Source organism: Mobula hypostoma, chromosome 1 (assembly GCF_963921235.1).
Source record: "Mobula hypostoma chromosome 1, sMobHyp1.1, whole genome shotgun sequence".
Classification (NCBI taxonomy): Eukaryota; Metazoa; Chordata; class Chondrichthyes; order Myliobatiformes; family Myliobatidae; genus Mobula; species Mobula hypostoma.
In genome coordinates this window covers 368989-388138 of record NC_086097.1, presented here as the reverse complement: position 1 = coordinate 388138, position 19150 = coordinate 368989, and the positions used below count along the sequence as shown (strand labels likewise).

Below are 19150 nucleotides of genomic sequence, written 5' to 3'. Positions count from 1 at the left end.
AATTTGGAGTATTGTGTACAGTTCTGGTCACCGAATTATAGGAAAGATGTCAACAAAATTGAGAGAGTACAGAGGAGATTTACTAGAATGTTGCCTGGGTTTCATCTCCGAAGTTACAGAGAAAGGTTGAACAAGTTGGGACTTTATTCTTTGGAGCATAGAAGGTTGAGGGGGGACTTGATAGAGGTATTTAAAATTATGAGGGCCATAGATGGAGTTGACATGGATAGGCTTTTTCCATTGAGAATGTGGCAGATTCAAACAAGAGGACATGAGTTGAGAGTTAAAGGGCAAAAGTTTAGGGGTAACATGAGGGGGAACTTCTTTACTCAGAGAGTGGTAGCTGTGTGGAACGAGCTTCCAGCAGAAGTGGTTGAGGCAGGTTTGAAGTTGTTGTTTAAAGTTAAATTGGACAGCTATATGGACAGGAAAGGAATGGAGGGTTATGGGCTGAGTGCAGGTGGGTGGGACTAGGTGAGAGTAAGAGTTTGGCACGGACTAGAAGGGTCGAGATAGCCTATTTCCGTGCTGTAATTGTTAAACATGGTTATATAGCCATATATATTTCTAATCTCTAATCCACATCCCAGCTGCTGTTTGGAGGTCTGCCTACAACTGCCATTAGGTTCCTTTTACCCTTGCCATTTCTTAACCCATAGAGACTTCACATCTTCCGATCCTATATCATCCCTTTCTAATGATTTAATATTATTTCTTATACACAGGGCCACACCACCCACTCTGCCTATTAACCTATCTTTCTGATACACATATCCTTGGACGTTCAGCTCCCAATGTCAGCCATCCTTTAGCCAAATTTCAGAGATGGACACAACATCATACTTGCCAATCTGTAACTGAATTTCAAGATCTTCAATTTTGTTTCTCATGCTGCGTGCATTCAAATATAACACCTACAGTCTGTATTTGTTGCTCTCTGTTTTAACTTTACCACGCCTCCATTGCTCTGTAAATCATCCCACTGGTTGTGATTATGCCTCATCTCCTGCCTGTCCTTTCAATCATCCCTGTTGCACGCTATCTTTGATTTATTTCTTTTCTCCCCCTCCTCAGCCCTATCACTCCAGTTCCCATCCCCCTGCCAAATTAGTTTAACCCCTCCCTAACAGTTCTATTAAACTTGCCTGCGAGGATATTGGACCCCTTTAGGTTCAGGTGTAACCCGTGCTTTTTGTACAGGTCACACTTCCCCCAGAAGAGGCCCCAATGATCCTGGAACCTGAAGCCCTGCCCCTTGCACCAGTCTCTCAGCCACACCTTAATATGCCTTATCATGCTATTCTTGTGCTCGTTAGCAGGCAGTAATCCTAAAATTACTACCCTGGAGGTCCCACTTTTCAGCTTCCTACCCAACTCCCTGAATTCTCTCTTCAGGACCTCCTCCCTTTTCTACCTATGTTATTGGACCCAATGTGTACCAAGACATCTGGCTGTTCACCCTCTCTCTTCAGAATACTCTGCACCCAATCCGAGACATCCTGTGCCTACCCTGGCACCTGGGAGGCAACACACCATGTGGGTATCTGTATCAGACTCACAGAACCTCCTGTCTGTTCCCCTCACTATGGAATCCCCTATGACTACCACATTCCTCATCTTCTTTTCTCTCTTCTGCACCACGAAACCAGGCTCAGTGCCAGAGACCCGATCACCGTGGTCATCCTCTGTCAGGTCATCCCTCTCAACAGCATCCAAAACAAGGCGGATGGCCACAGGGGTGCTCATTACTATCTGAGCTCTTCTCTTCCCTTCCCTTCTCTGACAGTCACTCACTTGTCTAACTCCTGCAGCCTCGGGGTAACTAATTCCCTGTAGCTCCTCTCTATCTCCTGTTCACTCTCCCTAATAAGCTGTAGGTCATGAAGCTGCAGCTCCAGATCCCTAACACGGTCTCTCAGGAGCTGCATCTCAGTGCACCTGGTGCAGATGTGGCCATCTGGGAGACTGGAAGATTCCCAGGATTCCCACATCTGACGCCAGGAGCAAAGTACGAACCCTACAGACATACTCTCTGTTCCTCAAAAAATACAAGGAAAAAAATGTAGTGCACTTACCTTGCCAAAGTCTGAAGAAGCCAACGCCCTACCACTTTGACTCAGACCACTTTATCAATGACTGCTCCGCTAGGCAGTGTTTCCCTTTTATGCCTGAACCTTCCCTGCTCTTCAACACAAGATTTGTGTTCTAGTTATAGCCAAATTCCCGCGAAGCCTTCCCCTTTTAAACATCGTTCCCGGACCTGTGTGTCGTCTCCTCTCTCCTAGCTCTTCGCCTCACGATTGGTGTGCCAGTTATAGCCCGTAATTCCCTCCTGGCTCGATAGGAAGCTCAGAGACCACGGCCTGCACCCCATCTTGTGCAGCTGAATCCAGATCACCAACAAGTAGTAAGGATAGGCTTCCTCACCTCTGTCCCTCTGATCCTCAACAGAGGTGCCCCCCGGGTTTGTGTTCTGAGTACCCTTCTCTACTCCTTTTACACCCACGACTGTACTGCCAGACACAGCTCCAATCTGCTGATCAAACTCGCAGATGACACGACTTTGATCGGCCTTATTTCTGGTGGTGATGAGACAGCCTAGAGGACAGGTTGACACCCTAACACAGTGGTGCCAGGATAATAACCTTCCTCAATGTCCGAAAAACAAAAGAGCTGATTGTGAATTACAGGAGGAACAGAGACAGGCTGGGCCCGACCAACATTAATGGGTCTGTAGTTGAGAGGGTGAGTAGTTTCAAGTTCCTCGGTATGCACATCACTGATGATCTCACCTGGACTGTACACACCGGCTTTGTAGCAAAAAAAAGCGCAACAGTGCCTCTTTCACTTCAGGCGTCTGAAGAGGTTCGGCATGGGCTCCCAAATCCTCAGGACCTTCTACAGGGGCCCCATTAAGATATACAGACTGACTGTATCACTGCCTGATACGGAAACTGCACCAACCTTGATTGCTGGGCACGCAGAGAGTGGTACGGACAGCCCAGCGCATCTGTGCACATGAATTTCCCTCCACTGAGGACATTTACAGCAGCAGGTGCAGAAAGGAGGCCTGGAAGATCATCGGGGACACTGGTCACCCCAACCATAAACTGTTTCAGCTACTTCCATCTGGCAAATGCTACCGCAGCATTAAAGCCAGGACCAACAGGCTTCTTTCTACAAGCCATTAGACTTTTAAATTCACATGTCTGTACATTGCGACAGAGTCATAACACAAAGATTTTTACTCCCTCACATTGTGGAATGGATGTAAGATTTAAATATATTCTAAACAATTGTGGTTCATTGCACAACACCCAATCTAGAATCAGGTGATCAATGTAGTCTTGGGGTAACTGCAAGTCTGTGTCTTTGCTACTGCTTTGCTCACGCTTGAGTGCTGGTAGCAGGTGCGCTTTATTTTTGCCAATGGGAGGAGGGGGATTGTTGCTCGTTGCCACTTACATGCAGGAGGGACAGGAGTTGTGGGGGGGGACTTTGGATTCTAACTTTTAACTGACATTCATTCTTGGGGCACTTCTCTGTTTTCGTGGATGGTTGCAAAGAAACAGCATTTCAGGATGTATATTGTATACACTTCTCTGACATTATATTGTGCCTTTGAATAGCTAATCTCCTTCTGGCCTCAACCACGAGCTGCCCTAAAAAGCCATCTCAAAGTCATTCTAGAAATTGCCATCCCCCATCCCACTGCCGGAATCCAGCACCAACCTGATTTTCCCAACAAATTCCACAAATTCAGTTACCCTTTGGCTAAAGAAATTTCTCCACATCTCTGTTTGAAAAAGGTGCCCCTCTATTCTGAGGCTGTGCCCTCTTGTCCTCAGCTCTCCAACCATGGGAAACATCCTTTTCACATCTACCCTGTCTAGACCTTTCAACATTCAAAAGGTTTCAATGAGATTGCCCCTCATCCTTCTGAATTCCAGTGAGTATGGACTCAGAGCCATCAAATGTTTGTCATATGATAACCCTTTCATTCCTGGAATCATCCTTGTGAACCTCCTCTGGATTCCTTCCAATGCCACAGCACATCTTTTCTAAGATGAGGGGCCTAAAGCTGTCCACAATACTCAAGGTGAGGTCTCACCAGTGCCTTATAAAGCCTCAGCATCACATCCTTGCTGTGTTGTATTCTAGACCTCTTGAAATGACTGCTGACATGGCATTTGCCTTCCTCACCACCGACTCAACCTGCAAGTTAACCTTCAGGGTGTTCTGCACAAGGATTCCCAAGTCCCTCTGTATCTCAGATTCCTGGATTTTCTTCCTGTTTAGAAAATAGCCGGCACATTTATTTCTACTACCAAAGTGCATGGCCATGCATTTTCCAAATTTGTGTTTCATTTGCCACTTTCTTGTCCATTCTCCTAATCTGTCTGAGTCCTTCTACATCCTGTTTCCTCAACACTACCTGCCCCTCCACCAATCTTCATATCATCTGCAAACTTGGCAACAAAGCCATCTATTCCATCATCTAAATCATTTATATACAGCATAAAAAGAAGTGGTTCCAACACCGACCCTTGCGGAACACTACTAGTCACTGGCAGCCAACCAGAAAAGGATCCTTTTATTCCCACTCACTGCCTCCTACCAATCAGCCAATGCTCTAACCATGTTAGTAACTTTCCTGTAATACCATGGGCTCATAACTTATTAAGCAGCTTCATGTGTGACACCTTGTCAAATGCCTTCTGAAAGTCCAAATATACAACATCCACTACATCCTCTTTATCTATCCTACTTGTAATCTCCTCAAAGAATTCCAACAAGTTCATCAAGCAGGATTTTCCCTAAAGGAAACCAAGCTGACTTTGTACCATCTTGTCCTGTATCACCAAGTACTCCATCACCTCATCCTTAACAATTGACTCTAACATCTTCCCTACCACTGAGGTCCGGCTAACTGGCCTATAATTTCCTTTCTGCTGCCTTCCTCCTTTCTTAAAGAGTGGAATAACGTTAGCAATTTTTCAGTCCTTTGGCACCATGCCAGAGTCCAATGATTTTTGAAAGATCATTTCTAATGCCACCATAATCTCTAATGCTATCTCTATCAGAATCCTAGGACGCAGTTCATCTAGTCCAGGTGACTTATGTCCTTTTAGGTCTTTCAGCTTTTGGAGCACCTTCTCTCTTGTAACAGTAACTGCACCCACTTCCTTCACACACTACAACATCAGGCATACTGCTAGTCTTCCACAGTGAAGACTGACGTAAAATATTCATCTAAAACTGCCATCAACATCCTTTTACCCTTGCAGTTTCTTAACTCAATCCACAAGGATTCAACATCTTCTGATCCTGTGTCACATCTTTCTACAGATTTGATGCCATTCTTTACCAGGACAGCCACACCACCACCACATCTGCCTACCTTCCTATCCCTCTGATATAACATGAAACCTTGGACATTCAGCTGCCAAGTACAATCGTCCTTCAGCCACGATTCAGTGATGGTCACAACGTCATACCTTTTCAACTGAAGGATCTTCCTCGATCTGGCCTCACTAGCATGTGGCACAAGTAGCAATCCTGAGATCACAGTCCTGGAGGTCCTGCCCTTAACTTAGCACCTAACTCCCTATGCAGAACCTCATCACTCATCCAAACCATATCATTGGTAGAATGTGGAACAGTACAACGCAGGAACAAGCCCTTCAGCCCGCAATGCTCAGCCAAGCCAAATAAATCAGTAATGAAATCCCCTGTTAAATTAATCCTTTCTTGACAATATCCATATCCCTCCATTTTATTCACATTCATGAACCCATCTAAACATCTCCTAAAAGTCTCAAACATACCTGCCTCTCCACCATCACGGTAACCCAAGGCACCGACTACTCTGTGTGAAAAAAATTGTCTTTCACACCTCCTTTAAAATTACCCCCTCTCATCTTAAATGCATGCACTTATATATCAACCCAGAAAAAAAGATACCATTCAGAACAGAAATGCGAAGAAATTTTTTTAGTCAGAAGGTGGTGAATCTATGGAATTTGTTGCCACGGGCAGCAGTGGAGGCCAAGTCATTGGGTGTATTTAAGGCAGAGATTGATAGGTATCTGAGTAGCCAGGGCATCAAAGGTTATGGTGAGAAGGCGGGGGAGTGGGACTAAATGGGAGAATGGATCAGCTCATGATAAAATGGCGGAGCAGACTCGATGGGCCGAATGGCCAACTTCTGCTCCCTCGTCTTATGGTCTTATCTGTCTACTTTATCTATGCCTCTCAATCTTATAAACTTCTATCAGATCTCCCCTCAGAGTCTGCGCTCCAGAGAAAACAATTCAAGTTTGTCCAACCTCCCATTTTTGCAAATGCTATCTAATCCAGGTGGAATCCTGATAAAGCTCTTCTGTCCACTCCCAAAGCCTTGACATCCTTCCATCTTGCCATCTTGGACAATGTCTCCCATCCACTACATAATGTACTGGCTGGGCACATTCAGCCAGAGACTCATTCCACCAAGGTGCAACACTGAGCGTCATAGGAAGTCATTCCTGCCTGTGGCTATCAAACTTTACAACTCCTCCCTTGGAGGGTCAGACATCCTGAGCCAATAGGCTGGTCCTGGGCTTATTTCCATCTGGCATAATTTACATATTATTACTTAATTATTTATGGTTTTATATTGCTATATTTATACTCTATTCTTAGTTGGTGCAACTGTAACGAAACCCAATTTCCCTTGGGATCAATAAAGTATGTCTATCTATCCATCCACAATGCACTACTCCAGATGCACCTCAGTAGAGTTTTATAAAGCTGCAACTTAACTTCCTGACTTTTGAGCTCAATGTCTCAACTAATAAATGCAAGCATACATATGCCTTCTTAACGACCCTATCAACCTACATTGCCATTTTCAAGGAGCTATGAACTTGGATCTCAAGATCCCTCTACTCATCAAAACTTTTAAGGGTCTTGCCTCTAACAGTGTACTGTCTCTTTACATTTGATCTACCAAGGTGCAACACTTCACATTTGGCTAAGTTAAATTCCATCTGCCATGATTCCAGGAATGAAGGGGTTAACATATAAGGAGTGTTTGGCAGCTCTGGGCCTGTACTCACTGGAATTTAGAAAAATGCGTGGGATCTCATTGAAACCTCCCGATGTTGAAAGGACAGGATAAGGTGGCTGTGGAGATGATGTTTCCTCTGGTGGGGATATCCAGAAATAGATGGCACAACCTCAAAACTGAGGGATGACCTCTTAGAACAGAAGTAAAGAAGAATTTTTTTCAGCCAAAGCGTGGCGAATCTGTGAAATGTTGTGGTGCAGGCCAAATCCGTGGGTATATTCAAAGCGGAAGTTGATGGATTCCTGATTGGTCGGGGCATTGATGGATATGTTGAGAGGGCAGGTGTATGGGTTGAATGGGATCCGGTATCAGCCATGATGAAATGGCGGAGCAGACTTGGTGGGCTGAATGGCCTAAATCGATGTCCTCACTTTATGCCATTATCCCCACCCATAATTGCAACTGATCTATATCCCACTGTATTCTGTGCAGTCATCTACGTTATCCACAACATCCTGGGATCAATAAAGTATGACTATGACTATGACATCCAGGTCAATTATATACATGACAAACAGCAGAGGTCCCAGTACAGACCCCGGCAGAACACCAATAATCACCGATCTTCCAATACTTCCCCCTGCTCCTAAAACTCTGTAATATACCAGAGTCCTTTCCAGCTCAGAAGCAGCCTTTCCTGCTTAGGCACCACAATAAGCTGCGCACATTATTACTGAGCTACTCCCAGGTTCGACATAGAGAAGTCATGGAAACCCAAGGGTTCCTTTAAAGGCACTCCATGATCTGCCAAAAAAGAATCTTCACACAATCTTCAGCTGTCATTGTAGCATAATGGTTAGCGTGAAGCAATTACACCTAAGGGCATTAGAATTCGGAGATCTATTCCAATGCAGTCTGTAAGGAGCTTTCTATGTTCCTCCCCTTGAATGTGTGGATTTCGTCCGGGTACACCAGCTTTCTCCCACAGTCCAAAGATGTACAAGTAAGCAGATTAATTGATCATTTGTAAATTGTCCTGGGGTTAATTCAGTGGGTTGCTGAGCAGTGCGGCTCAGTAAGCCAGGAAGGGCCTGTTCGGCACTGTATGTCTAAATAAATAAAAAGAAATACCTCTAAACTGATGCTTACTATTCCATATCCTGTGACCTGGAAATGCTTCTTAGTCAGAGGTGCTTCGTGCTGGTGACTGTGCATATTCCGTGATGTCCTGGCAAAGATAAAATCAAATGTCAGCCTGTAAGGATGAATCACTAATATTAGAAGAAGAAATAGAACATAGAAACCTACAGCACATTACAGGCCCTTCAGCCCACAAAGTTGTGCCAATCATGTAAACTACTCTAGAAACTGTCTAGAATTTCTCTACCGCATAGCCCTCTATTTTTCTAAGCTTCATGTACCTACCTAAGAGTCTCCTAAAAGACCCTATTGCATCGACCTCCACCACCGTCACTTACAGTGCATTCCGCGCACCCATCACTCTCTGTGTGAGAAACTTACCTCTGACATCCTCCCTGTACCTACTTCCAAGCACTTTAAAACTATGCCCCTTCATGATAGCCATTTCAGCCCTGGGAAAAAGCCTCTGGCTATTCACATGATCAATGCCTCTCATCATCTTTTACACCTCTATCAGGTCACCTTTCATCCTCTGTCGCTCCAAGGAGAAAAGGCCAAGTTCACTCAACCTATTCTCATAAGGCAACCTCTCCGATCCAGGCAACATCCTTGTAAATCTCCTCTGCATTCTCTCAGTCTAAAGGACTGAGGTCCTTTAACATCTGTCGGACGATGCTGAGAATGTTCTACGAGTCTGTGATGGCCAGTGCTATCATGTTTGCTGTTGTATGCTGGGGCAGCAGGCTGAGGGTAGCAGACACCAACAGAATCAACAAGCTCATTCGTAAGGTCAGTGATGTTGTGGGGATGGAACTGGACTCTCTCACGGTGGTGTCTGAAAAGAGGATGCTGTCCAAGTTGCATGCCATCTTGGACAATGTCTCCTATCCACTACATAATGTACTGGCTGGGCACAGGAGTACATTCAGCCAGAAACTCATTCCACCGAGATGCAAAACAGAGCGTCATAGGAAGTCATTCCTGCCTGTGGCCATCAAACTTTACAACTCCTCCCTTGGAGGGTCAGGTACCCTGAGCCAATAGGCTGGTCATGGACTTATTTCCTGGCATAATTTATATATTACTATTTAATTATTTATGGTTTTATTACTATTTAATTATTTATGGTGCAACTGTAACGAAAACCAATTTCCCTCGGGATCAATAAAGTATGACTATGACTATAGTATCCATATCCTTCTTGTAGTGAGGTGACCAGAACTGAACACAGTACCACAAGCGGGGTCTAACTCGGGTCGTATATAGCTGTGACATTACATGTTAAAGAACCCATCTTTAAAACTTACTCTTTGTGTTCAAGCTTGACTACATCTCCATGTCGTACATACTGGGCAGGGCCATCTGGATCTGTAAGGAAGCAAAAGCAACAACTAATTAAATAATGCGTATTTCTAAAGATCAATTCACATACAAGTTCACACTTCTCTACATGCTACTTATGATTAGATGCATCTTTGTCTCTCAGAGAAGCAAAGGCACACAAGACTCTTACTCAACTCTTCTCTGATCTATTTAATCAAGAGTTTGATTCAGGAAGCCTCCCTCACCACCATTCAGGGCTCCAGACAGTCCTTCCAGGTGAGGCAACACTTCACCTGTGAGTCGGCTGGTGTGATATATTGCATTCGGTGCTCCCGATGCGGCCTTCTATATATTGGCGAGACCCAACGCAGACTGAGAGACCGTTTCACTGAACACCTACGCTTTGTCCGCCCGAGAAAGCAGGATCTCCCAGTGGTCACACATTTTAATTCCACGTCCCATTCCCATTCTGATACGTCCATCCACAGCCTCCTCTGCTGTCAAGATGAAGCCACACCCAGACTGGAGGAACAACACCTTATATTCCATCTGGGTAGCCTCCAACCAAATGGCATGAACATTGACTTCTGTAACTTCTGTTAATGCTTCTCCTCCCCTTCTTACCCCATCCCTTATTTATTTATTTAACCCCCCTTTCTTTCTCTCTCTTTTTTCTCCCTCTGTCCCTCTCACTATATCTTCCTCTGGTGCTCCCCTCCCCCTTTCTTTCTCCCTAGGCCTCCCATCCCATGATCCTCTCCCTTCTCCAGCCTTGTATCCCTTTTGCCAATTAATTTTCCAGCTCTTAGCTCCATCCCTCCCCCTCCTGTCTTCTCCTATCATTTCGGATCATCCCCTCCCCCTCCTACTTTCAAATCTCTTACTATCTCTTCTTTCAGTTCGTCCTGACGAGGGGTCTCGGCCCGAAACATCGACTGTACCTCTTCCTATAGATGCTGCCTGTTCTGTTGCGTTCCACCAGCATTTTGTGTGTGTTGCTTGAATTTCCAGCATCTGCAGATTTCCTCGTGCTTGTGTTTTTAAATTGAACTAGTTGCTGTGAGTTTGCGCCAGTTTTATCTACTCTGAGTTCAGCCATGCCATGTTGCTCGTTGTCTACATTCTGCCTTCCCGATACGTTCATTGCAGTATCGGGAGACTTCAACCATGTTTCTGCCTTGACAATCCTAACCACCTTCAATCAGTTTGTCAAGTGTTATACAAGAAAAAATAAAACACCCCACTTGGAAGATCAGATCACAACCTGGTTCAGCTCATGCTCTTGTATAAGCCCAAAGTACAGCAACAGCCTGCTACCACTGTGATAGTAAAGAAATGGTCTCTAGAGGCCATTGAGGCCTTGAAGAGCTGCTTTGAGGTTACTAACTGGAATGTGCTTTGTGAACCATATGGGGAGGACATTAACGGGCTTACTGATTGCATCATTGGCTACATCAACTTCTGTGTGGACACTGTAATACCATCAAGGACTGTTCGTTGCTTCCCCAACAACAAAACATGGGCCACCAGTGATCTAAGGGCTCTTTTGAATCACAAAAAGAGAGCCTTTAGATCAGGAAGCAGGAAGGAATTGAAACGTGCAGAGGGAGCTAAAGGAGAAGATCAAGGTGGCTAAGGAGGAATACAGGAGAGAGCTGGAGGACAAGCTTGAGCAGAGTAGCATACAGGAGGTGTGGAGAGGCGTGAAGAACACCACGGGCTTCAATCAGCCTAGCTGTAGAGCGTCGTAATGCCGCCATGAGTGGGCTAATAAGGTCAACCAATTCTTCTACAGGTTTGACATCTGCCCTCCTGTTCACACCCCCTCAGCACACCAGTTCAGGTGCCGAGGCACTCAATGCTCCCTCAGTACAATGCCTCTTCTCCTCCCTCATCCAGTTCAGCACATGAACACCATTGTCTACATCCCCTCCTTGCCTTGCACCAACCATCCACACCTCTACATCCCAAATGCTACTTTCACCTCCCCCAGCTCTCACCTTCCAACTCCCAAGTCCACAGAGACTCATTTTCACTACTGAGCAGGTGAGAAAGGCTCTGAAGAAACTCAGACATGGCAAAGCATTGGAGCCAGATGGTGTGAATCCCAAAGTCCTGATGGAGTGTATTGAGCGGCTGCGTGAAGTTCTCCAGCACATTTTTACTCTGAGTCTCAGTCTGGAAAGGGTCCCGACTGTGTGGAAAACATCATGTATGGTCCCAGTACCCAAGAAGGGCAAACCCTTGAATGACTACTGTCCAGTGGCCCGAACCTCATACATCATAATTACCCTAGAGAGGCTGGTCCTGGCTCAGTTCCAACCCCTGGTCAGATCAGCCCTCCATCCCTTGAAGTCTTGCCTATAAAGAGCACACTGGGGTTGATGATACTGTCATCTACCTGCTGAACAGAGCCTACTCCCATTTGGATAAGCGGGGCAGCACTGTGAGGATCTTTTTTTTAAATTTCTCAAATGCCTTCAATACCACACAGCCCTCATTGCTGGGGAAAAAGCTCTGATCAATGCAGGTAGGCACTTCCATTGAATCCTGCATACCACAGTTTGTGCAGCTTCAGGGCTGTGTGTCAGATATGGCTATAAGCAGCACTGGGGACTGCATTGGCTCCCTTTCTGTTTACTCTTCCTTATTTCTCTTCTAATAATTGTAAATCTGTGCACTTAGAATGCTACTGTGGCATTGTAATTTCCTTTGGCATCAATAATGTATCTATCTATCTGTAACCTAACTAGACAAGAAACTATCAACTTCTGCTTTAAATTTGTCTTCCATGGCAATGAATTCCACAGTTTCACCACCCTTTGATTAAAGAAATTCCTTCTCATATCTGTTCTAAATGGACATTCTTCCATTCTGAGGTTGCACTCTCCCTAAGCAGGAGCCTCAGTGACCTGGTCTCCAGCACTGAATCTGGTGCTGTGGCTCAGAAGAGCAGAGAGGTGAAGAGGACTGCAGTGTTGATAGGAGATTCCATTGTCAGAGGAACAGAGATGAGGTTCTCTGAGCGCAATGGAGACATCCAGATAGTATGTTGCCTCACTGGTGCAAGGATCAGGGTTGTATTGGATCAGGTACATGGCATTCTTAAGGGCAAGGATGAGCAAATTTCACACCATTCTTCAAGAAAAGAGAGAGCTAGAAGAAAGGAAATTACAGCCCAGTTAGTCTGAACTCAATGGTTGGGAAGATGTTGGAGTTGATTATTAAGGATGTGGCTTTAGGGCGTAGTTAGTATGGTTTCCTCAAACGAAACTCTTGCCTGACAAATCTGTTGGACTTTGAAGAAATAACAAGCAGGATAGAGAAAGGAGGATCAGTTGATGTTGAGTACTTGGATTTTCAGGCCTTGGACAAGGGCCACACATGAGGCTGCTTAACAAGTTACAAGCCCATGGTATTACAGGAAAGATGGATAAATCAATGGCAGGAGACAAAGAGTAGGAATAAAGGGAGCCTTTTCTGATTGGTTGCTGATGACTAGTGGTGTTCCACAGGGGCCTGTGTTGGGACCGATTCTTTTTATGTTATATGTCAATGATTTGGCTGACGGACTTGGTTTCATTGCAAAGTTTGCAGATGGGTGGAGGGGCAGATAGTTTTGAGGGAGTAGAAAGGCTACAGAAGGACACACAGATTAGGAGAATGGGTAAAGAAATGCAGTGTCAGGAAGTGTATGGTAATGCACTTTGGTAGAAGAAAGGAACGGGTTGACTATTTTCAAATGGAGAGAAAGTACAAAAATCTGAGATGCAAAGGGATTTTGAAGTCCTTGTGTAGGATTCCCTACAGTTTAACTTGCAGATTGAGTCTATGGAGGAAGGCAAATGCAATGTTAGCATTCATTTCGAGAGGACTAGAATATAAAAGCAAGGATGTAATGTTGAGACTTTATAAAGCATTAGAGTAGTATGTACAGTTTTGGGCCCCTTAATGATATGCTGAAACTGGAGAGGGTTCAAAGGAGATTCACGAAAATTACTCCAGGATTGAATGGCTTGTCATATGAAGAGCGTTTGATGGTTCTGGGACTGTATTTGCTGGAATTCAGAAGAATGGGGGGTGACCTCATTGAAACCTATTGAATGGTGTAAGGCCTTGATAGAGTGAATGTGGAGAGGATATTTCCTATGGTGGGAGAGTCTAAGACCAGAGGACTCGGCTTCAGAATAGAGGGGTGTCCTTTTAGAATGGAGATGAGGACGAATTTCTTTAGCAGGAGAGTGCTGAATCTGTGGAATTCTTTGCCAGAGGCAGCTGTGGAGGCCATGTCTTCATGTATATTTAAGGCAAAGGTTGAGAGATTCTTGATTGGTCAGGGCATGAAGGGATATGGGGGAAGGGGGGCAGCAGGAAGGCAGGAGATTAGAGCTGAGAGAAAAATTGGATCAGCCAGAGAGTGGTGAATTTGTGGAATTCTTTGCCACAGGCAGCTGTGGAGGCCAAGTCTTTATGTGGAGGCAGAGACTGATAAATTCTTGATTGGTCGGGGCCTGAAGGGATACAGGGAGAAGGCAGGAGATTGGGGGTAAGAGGAAAAATGGATCAGCCATGATAAAATGGCAGAGCAGACTCAATGGGCCAAATGGCCTAATTCTGCTCCTCTATCTTATGGTCTTACCTTTTCTCACCTACCTATAAATTCCTCTGGGACCCCTCTCTTTTCCCTTTCTCCCATGGTCCTGTCGACAGATCCTTTCCTCTCCCTTTACCAGCCACCTGGCTTCACCTATCACATTCTAGCTATCCTCCTTCCCCTCCCCCACCTCTTTATTCTGTCATCTATCTCCCTTCCTTTCCTTTCCAGTCCTGAAGGGTCTCAGCCCAGACCATCAATTGTTTGCTCATTTTCATTGATGCTGCCTGTTCTGCTGATTTCCTCCAGCATTTTGAATGTGTCGCAATGCATTTCACTGCATGTTTCAATGTATATGTGACAAATAGCACTAATCTTTTTTTATCTTTATTAGTTTTAAACTAGTTATGGAAAAGGACAAATCAGGTCTTCAAGTCCTAAAGGACCTGATCAACAATAGGATTGATTTTTTTTTTGAGGAGGTAATAAAGTGTACTGATAAGGGTAGTGTACATGTGGTTTACATGGACTTCAGAATTGCCTTCCATGACATTCCATATAGGAGACTGGTCCAAAAGGTTAGGACCCCTGGGATTCAGGCTATGTATGTGAATTAGATCCAGCTGTTATCTCTAGGAAATTAAACACACAAAGTAGAACACTAACCTGTGGTGTGATCAGGTTTCCTGACAATCCAAAGATTGTTATCATCCTTGTGTAAATATGCTGTAACCTGAAAAAAGGACAACAGAACTTTTTACACAACACAATTTCAGCACCTAAACCCACACAATATCTCAGGGCAGCCAACTGACCTGCTGTTGTCGTGCTCCAACCCCTTCTGGATAGAGATGCCAGTGAGAGTGCAGATATCCCCCTGCAGTCTGCACATTCTTCATTGTAATTATTGATCCATAAGCAATATCTGCAGCAAATGTGCAAGGGAGAGCTGTCATGCTATCTCCAGATTTCATTTTGGCATTCAACACTACTGTCCCACACTCCTTGGTTAACAAACTGCTGCTCTTCAGTTTGAATACCCCACTGTGCAACTGTATGATAAGACTTCCTAACCAACAGACCTCAAATAGTTAGGATGCATAACCATAAGACCATAAGACAAAGGAGCAGAAATCGGCCATTCGGCCCATTGAGTCTGCTCCGCCATTTTATCATGAGCTGATCCATTCTTCCATTTAGTCCCACTCCCCCGCCTTCTCACCATAACTTTTGATGCCCTGGCTACTCAGATACCTATCACTCTCTGCCTTAAATACACCCAATGACTTGGCCTCCACTGCCGCCCGTGGCACAAATTCCATAAATTCACCACCCTCTGACTAAAAAAATTTCTTCGCATCTCTGTTCTGAATGGGCGCCCTTCAATCTTTAAGTCATGCCCTCTCGTACTAGACTCCCCCATCATGGGAAACAACTTTGCCACATCCACTCTGCCCATGCCTTTCAACATTCGAAATGTATCTATGAGGTCTCCCTTCATTCTTCTAAACTCCAAAGAATACAGTTCAAGAGTGGACAAACGTTCCTCATATGTTAACCCTCTCATTCCCGGAACCATTCTAGTGAATCTTCTCTGTACCCTCTCCAATATCAGCACATCCTTTCTTAAATAAGGAGACCCAAACTGCCCACAGTACTCCAAGTGAGGTCTTACCAGCACCTTATAGAGCCTCAACATCACATCCCTGCTCCTATACTCTATTCCTCCAGAAATTAATGCCAACATTGCATTCGCCTTTTTCACCAACAACTCAACCTGGAGGTTAACCTTAAGGGTATCCTGCACGAGGACTCCCAAGTCCCGTTGCATCTCAGAACTTTGAATTCTCTCCCCATTTAAATAACAGTCTGCCCATTTATTTCTTCTGCCAAAGTGCATAACCACACACTTTCCAACACTGTATTTCATTTATCACTTCTTTGCCCATTCTTCCAATCTATCCAAGTCTCTCTGCCGACTCCCTGTTTCCTCAACACTTACCGGACCCTCCACCTATCTTCGTATCATCAGCAAACTTAGCCACAAAGATATCTATTCCATAATCCAAACTGTTGATGTACAACGTAAAAAGAAGCGGCCCCAACACGGACCCCTGTGGAACACCACTGGTAACCGGCAGACAACCAGAATAGGATCTCTTTATTCCCACTCTCTGTTTCCTGCCAATCAGCCAACGCTCTATCCATGTATGTAACTTTCCCGTAATTCCATGGGCTCTTACCTTGCCTCATGTGCCTCATGTGTGGCACCTTGTCAAAGGCCTTCCGAAAATCCAAATATACAACATCCACTGCATCTCCCTTGTCTAGCCTACTTGTAATTTCCTCAAAAAATTGTAATAGGTTTGTCAGGCAGGATTTTCCTTTAAGGAATCCATGCTGAGTTCTGCCTATCTTGTCATATGCCTCCAGGTACTCTGTAACCTCATCCTTGACAATCGACTCCAACAACTTCCCAACCACCGATGTCAAGCTAACAGGTCTATAATTTCCTTTTTGCTTCCTTGACCCCTTTTTAAATAGCGAAGTGACATTTGCAATCTTCCAGTCCTCCGGAACCATGCCAGAATCTATCGACTTTTGAAAGATCGTTGCTAATGCCTCTGCAATCGCCACAGCTACTTCCTTCAGAATATGAGGGTGCATTTCATCTGGTCCAGGAGATTTATCAACCTTTAGACTATTCAGCTTCCTGAGTACTTTCTCTGTCGTAATTGTGACTGCACACACTTCGCTTCCTTGCCACCCTTGAGTGTCCGATATCCTGCTGATGTCTTCCTCAGTGAAGACTGATGCAAAATACTCGTTCAGTTCCTCCGCCATCTCCTTATCTCCCATTACAATTTCTCCAGCATCATTTTCTATCGGTCCTATATCTACTCTCACCTGTCTTTTACTCTTTATATACTTGAAAAAGCTTTTAGTATCCTCTTTGATATTATTTGCTCGCTTCCTTTCATAGTTAATCTTTTCCCTCTTAATGACCTTCTTAGTTTCCTTTAGTAAGCTTTTAAAAACTTCCCCAATCCTCTGTCTTTCCACTAATTTTTACTTCCTTGTATGCTCTCACCTTTGCTTTAACTTTGGCTTTGACTTCTCTTATCAGCCACAGTTGCATCCTTCTTCCATTCAAAAATTTCTTCTTTTTTGGAATATACCTGTCTTGCACCTTCCTCACTTCTCGCATAAACTCCAGCCACTGCTGCTCTGTCGTCCTTCCCGCCAGTGTCCCTTTCCAGTCAACTTTGGCCAGTTCCTCTCTCATGCCACTATAATTTCCTTTAGTCCACTGAAATACCGACACATCAGATTTCGGCTTCTCTTTTTCAAATTTCACAGTGAACTCAATCATGTTATGATCACTGCCTCCTAAGGGTTCCTTCACCTCAATCTCTCTATCACCTCCGGTTCATTACACAATACCCAATCTAGTACAGCCGATCCCCTAGTGGGCTCAACAACAAGCTGTTCTAAAAAGCCATCTCGCAGACATTCTACAAACTCTCTCTCTTGAGATCCAGTGCCGACCTGATTTTCCAATCCACTCGCATGTTAAAATCCCCACAATTATCATAACGCTGCCCTTCTGACAAGCCTTTTCTATTTCCTGTTGTAATTTGTAGTCCACATCACTGCAGCTGTTTGGAGGCCTATATACAACTGCCATCAGGGTCCTTTTACCCCTGCGATTTCTTAGATCAATCCACAAAGATTCTGCACACTACGATCCTATATCACCTCTTTCTAATGATTTAATATCATTTCTTACCAATAAAGCCACGCCCCCCCCTCTGCCTACCTTCCTATCCTTCTGATACATCATGTATCCTTGGACGTTCAGCTCCCAGAGACATGCATCCTTTAGCCACGCCTCAGTGATGGCCACAATATCATACCTGCCAATCTGTAGCTGTGCGACAAGATCATCCACCTTATTCCTTATGCTGCGTGCATTTAAGTATAACACCTTAAGACCAGTATTTGGTACTTTTCGCTTTGATTTCACTGCAACTTTATTGCACTGCAACTCATCCCAATGGCTACAAATTTGCCCCATCACCTGCCTGTCTTTCCTGACATCTTTACTGCTCACTATCTAAGATTTATTTCTGTTTTCCCCTTCCTCTGCTCTGTCATTCTGGTTCCCATCCCCCTGCCAAATTAGTTTAAACCCTCCCTAACAGCTCTATTAAACCTTCCCGCCAGGATATTGGTCCCCTTCAGGTTCAGGTGTAACCTGTCCATTTTGAACAGGTCATACTTCCCCCAGAAGAGATCCCAATGATCCAAGAATCTGAAGCCTTGCCCCCTGCACCAATCTCTCAGCCACGTATTCATCTGCCTGATCCTACTATTCTTGCCCTCGCTAGCACGTGGCACAGGTAACAATCCCGAGATTACTATCCTGGAGGTCCTGCTTCTCAGCTTCCTTCCTAACTCCCAGAAATCTCTCTTCAGGACCTCCTCCCTTATCCTATCTATGTCATTGGTACCAACATGTATCAAGACAACTGACTGCTTGCCCTCTCCCTTCAAAATATTCAGGACCCGATCCGAGACATCCCGTACCCTGGCACCTGGGAGGCAACACACCATGCGGGTATCTCTATTAGGCTCACAGAATCTCCTGTCTGTTCCCCTGACTATGGAATCCCCTATGACTACCGCATTCCTCTTCTCCCTCCTTCCCTCCTGCACAACAGCGCCAGGATCAGTGCCAGAGACCCGGTCACTGTGGTGCTCTTCCCTCCCCATCATCCTCAAAACAAGTGCACCCCCCCCGGACTGTTTGCTGAGCCCACTGACGTACACTGTGCTGATCCACAACTGCATGGCCAAACACCCGAATGGCACAACATCTCTGCTATCTCTTTTGGTACCACATATTTTTAATCTCTCACTGCTACCAACAACTATGAGATAGTCATAGTCATACTTTATTAATCCCGGGGGAAATTGGTTTTTGTTACAGTTGTTCCATAAATAATAAATAGTAATAGAACCATAAACAGTTAAATAGT

General features: G+C 44.8%; 1 protein-coding gene across 9 annotated transcripts in view; it reads right to left on the bottom strand.

The window, feature by feature from the left end:
- pomt2 (protein-O-mannosyltransferase 2) overlaps positions 1-19150 on the bottom strand; it is a 231480-nt gene that overhangs the window by 87426 nt on the left and 124904 nt on the right. For all 9 annotated transcript variants that reach the window (XM_063042712.1, XM_063042721.1, XM_063042693.1 and 6 more), the window contains 4 exons: positions 14924-15033; positions 14775-14841; positions 9499-9559; positions 8201-8279 (listed from right to left, as the gene is read on the bottom strand). In XM_063042712.1, the coding sequence (XP_062898782.1) occupies positions 8201-8279; positions 9499-9559; positions 14775-14841; positions 14924-15033 (317 nt within the window). The remainder of the gene's footprint in view (positions 1-8200; positions 8280-9498; positions 9560-14774; positions 14842-14923; positions 15034-19150) is intronic.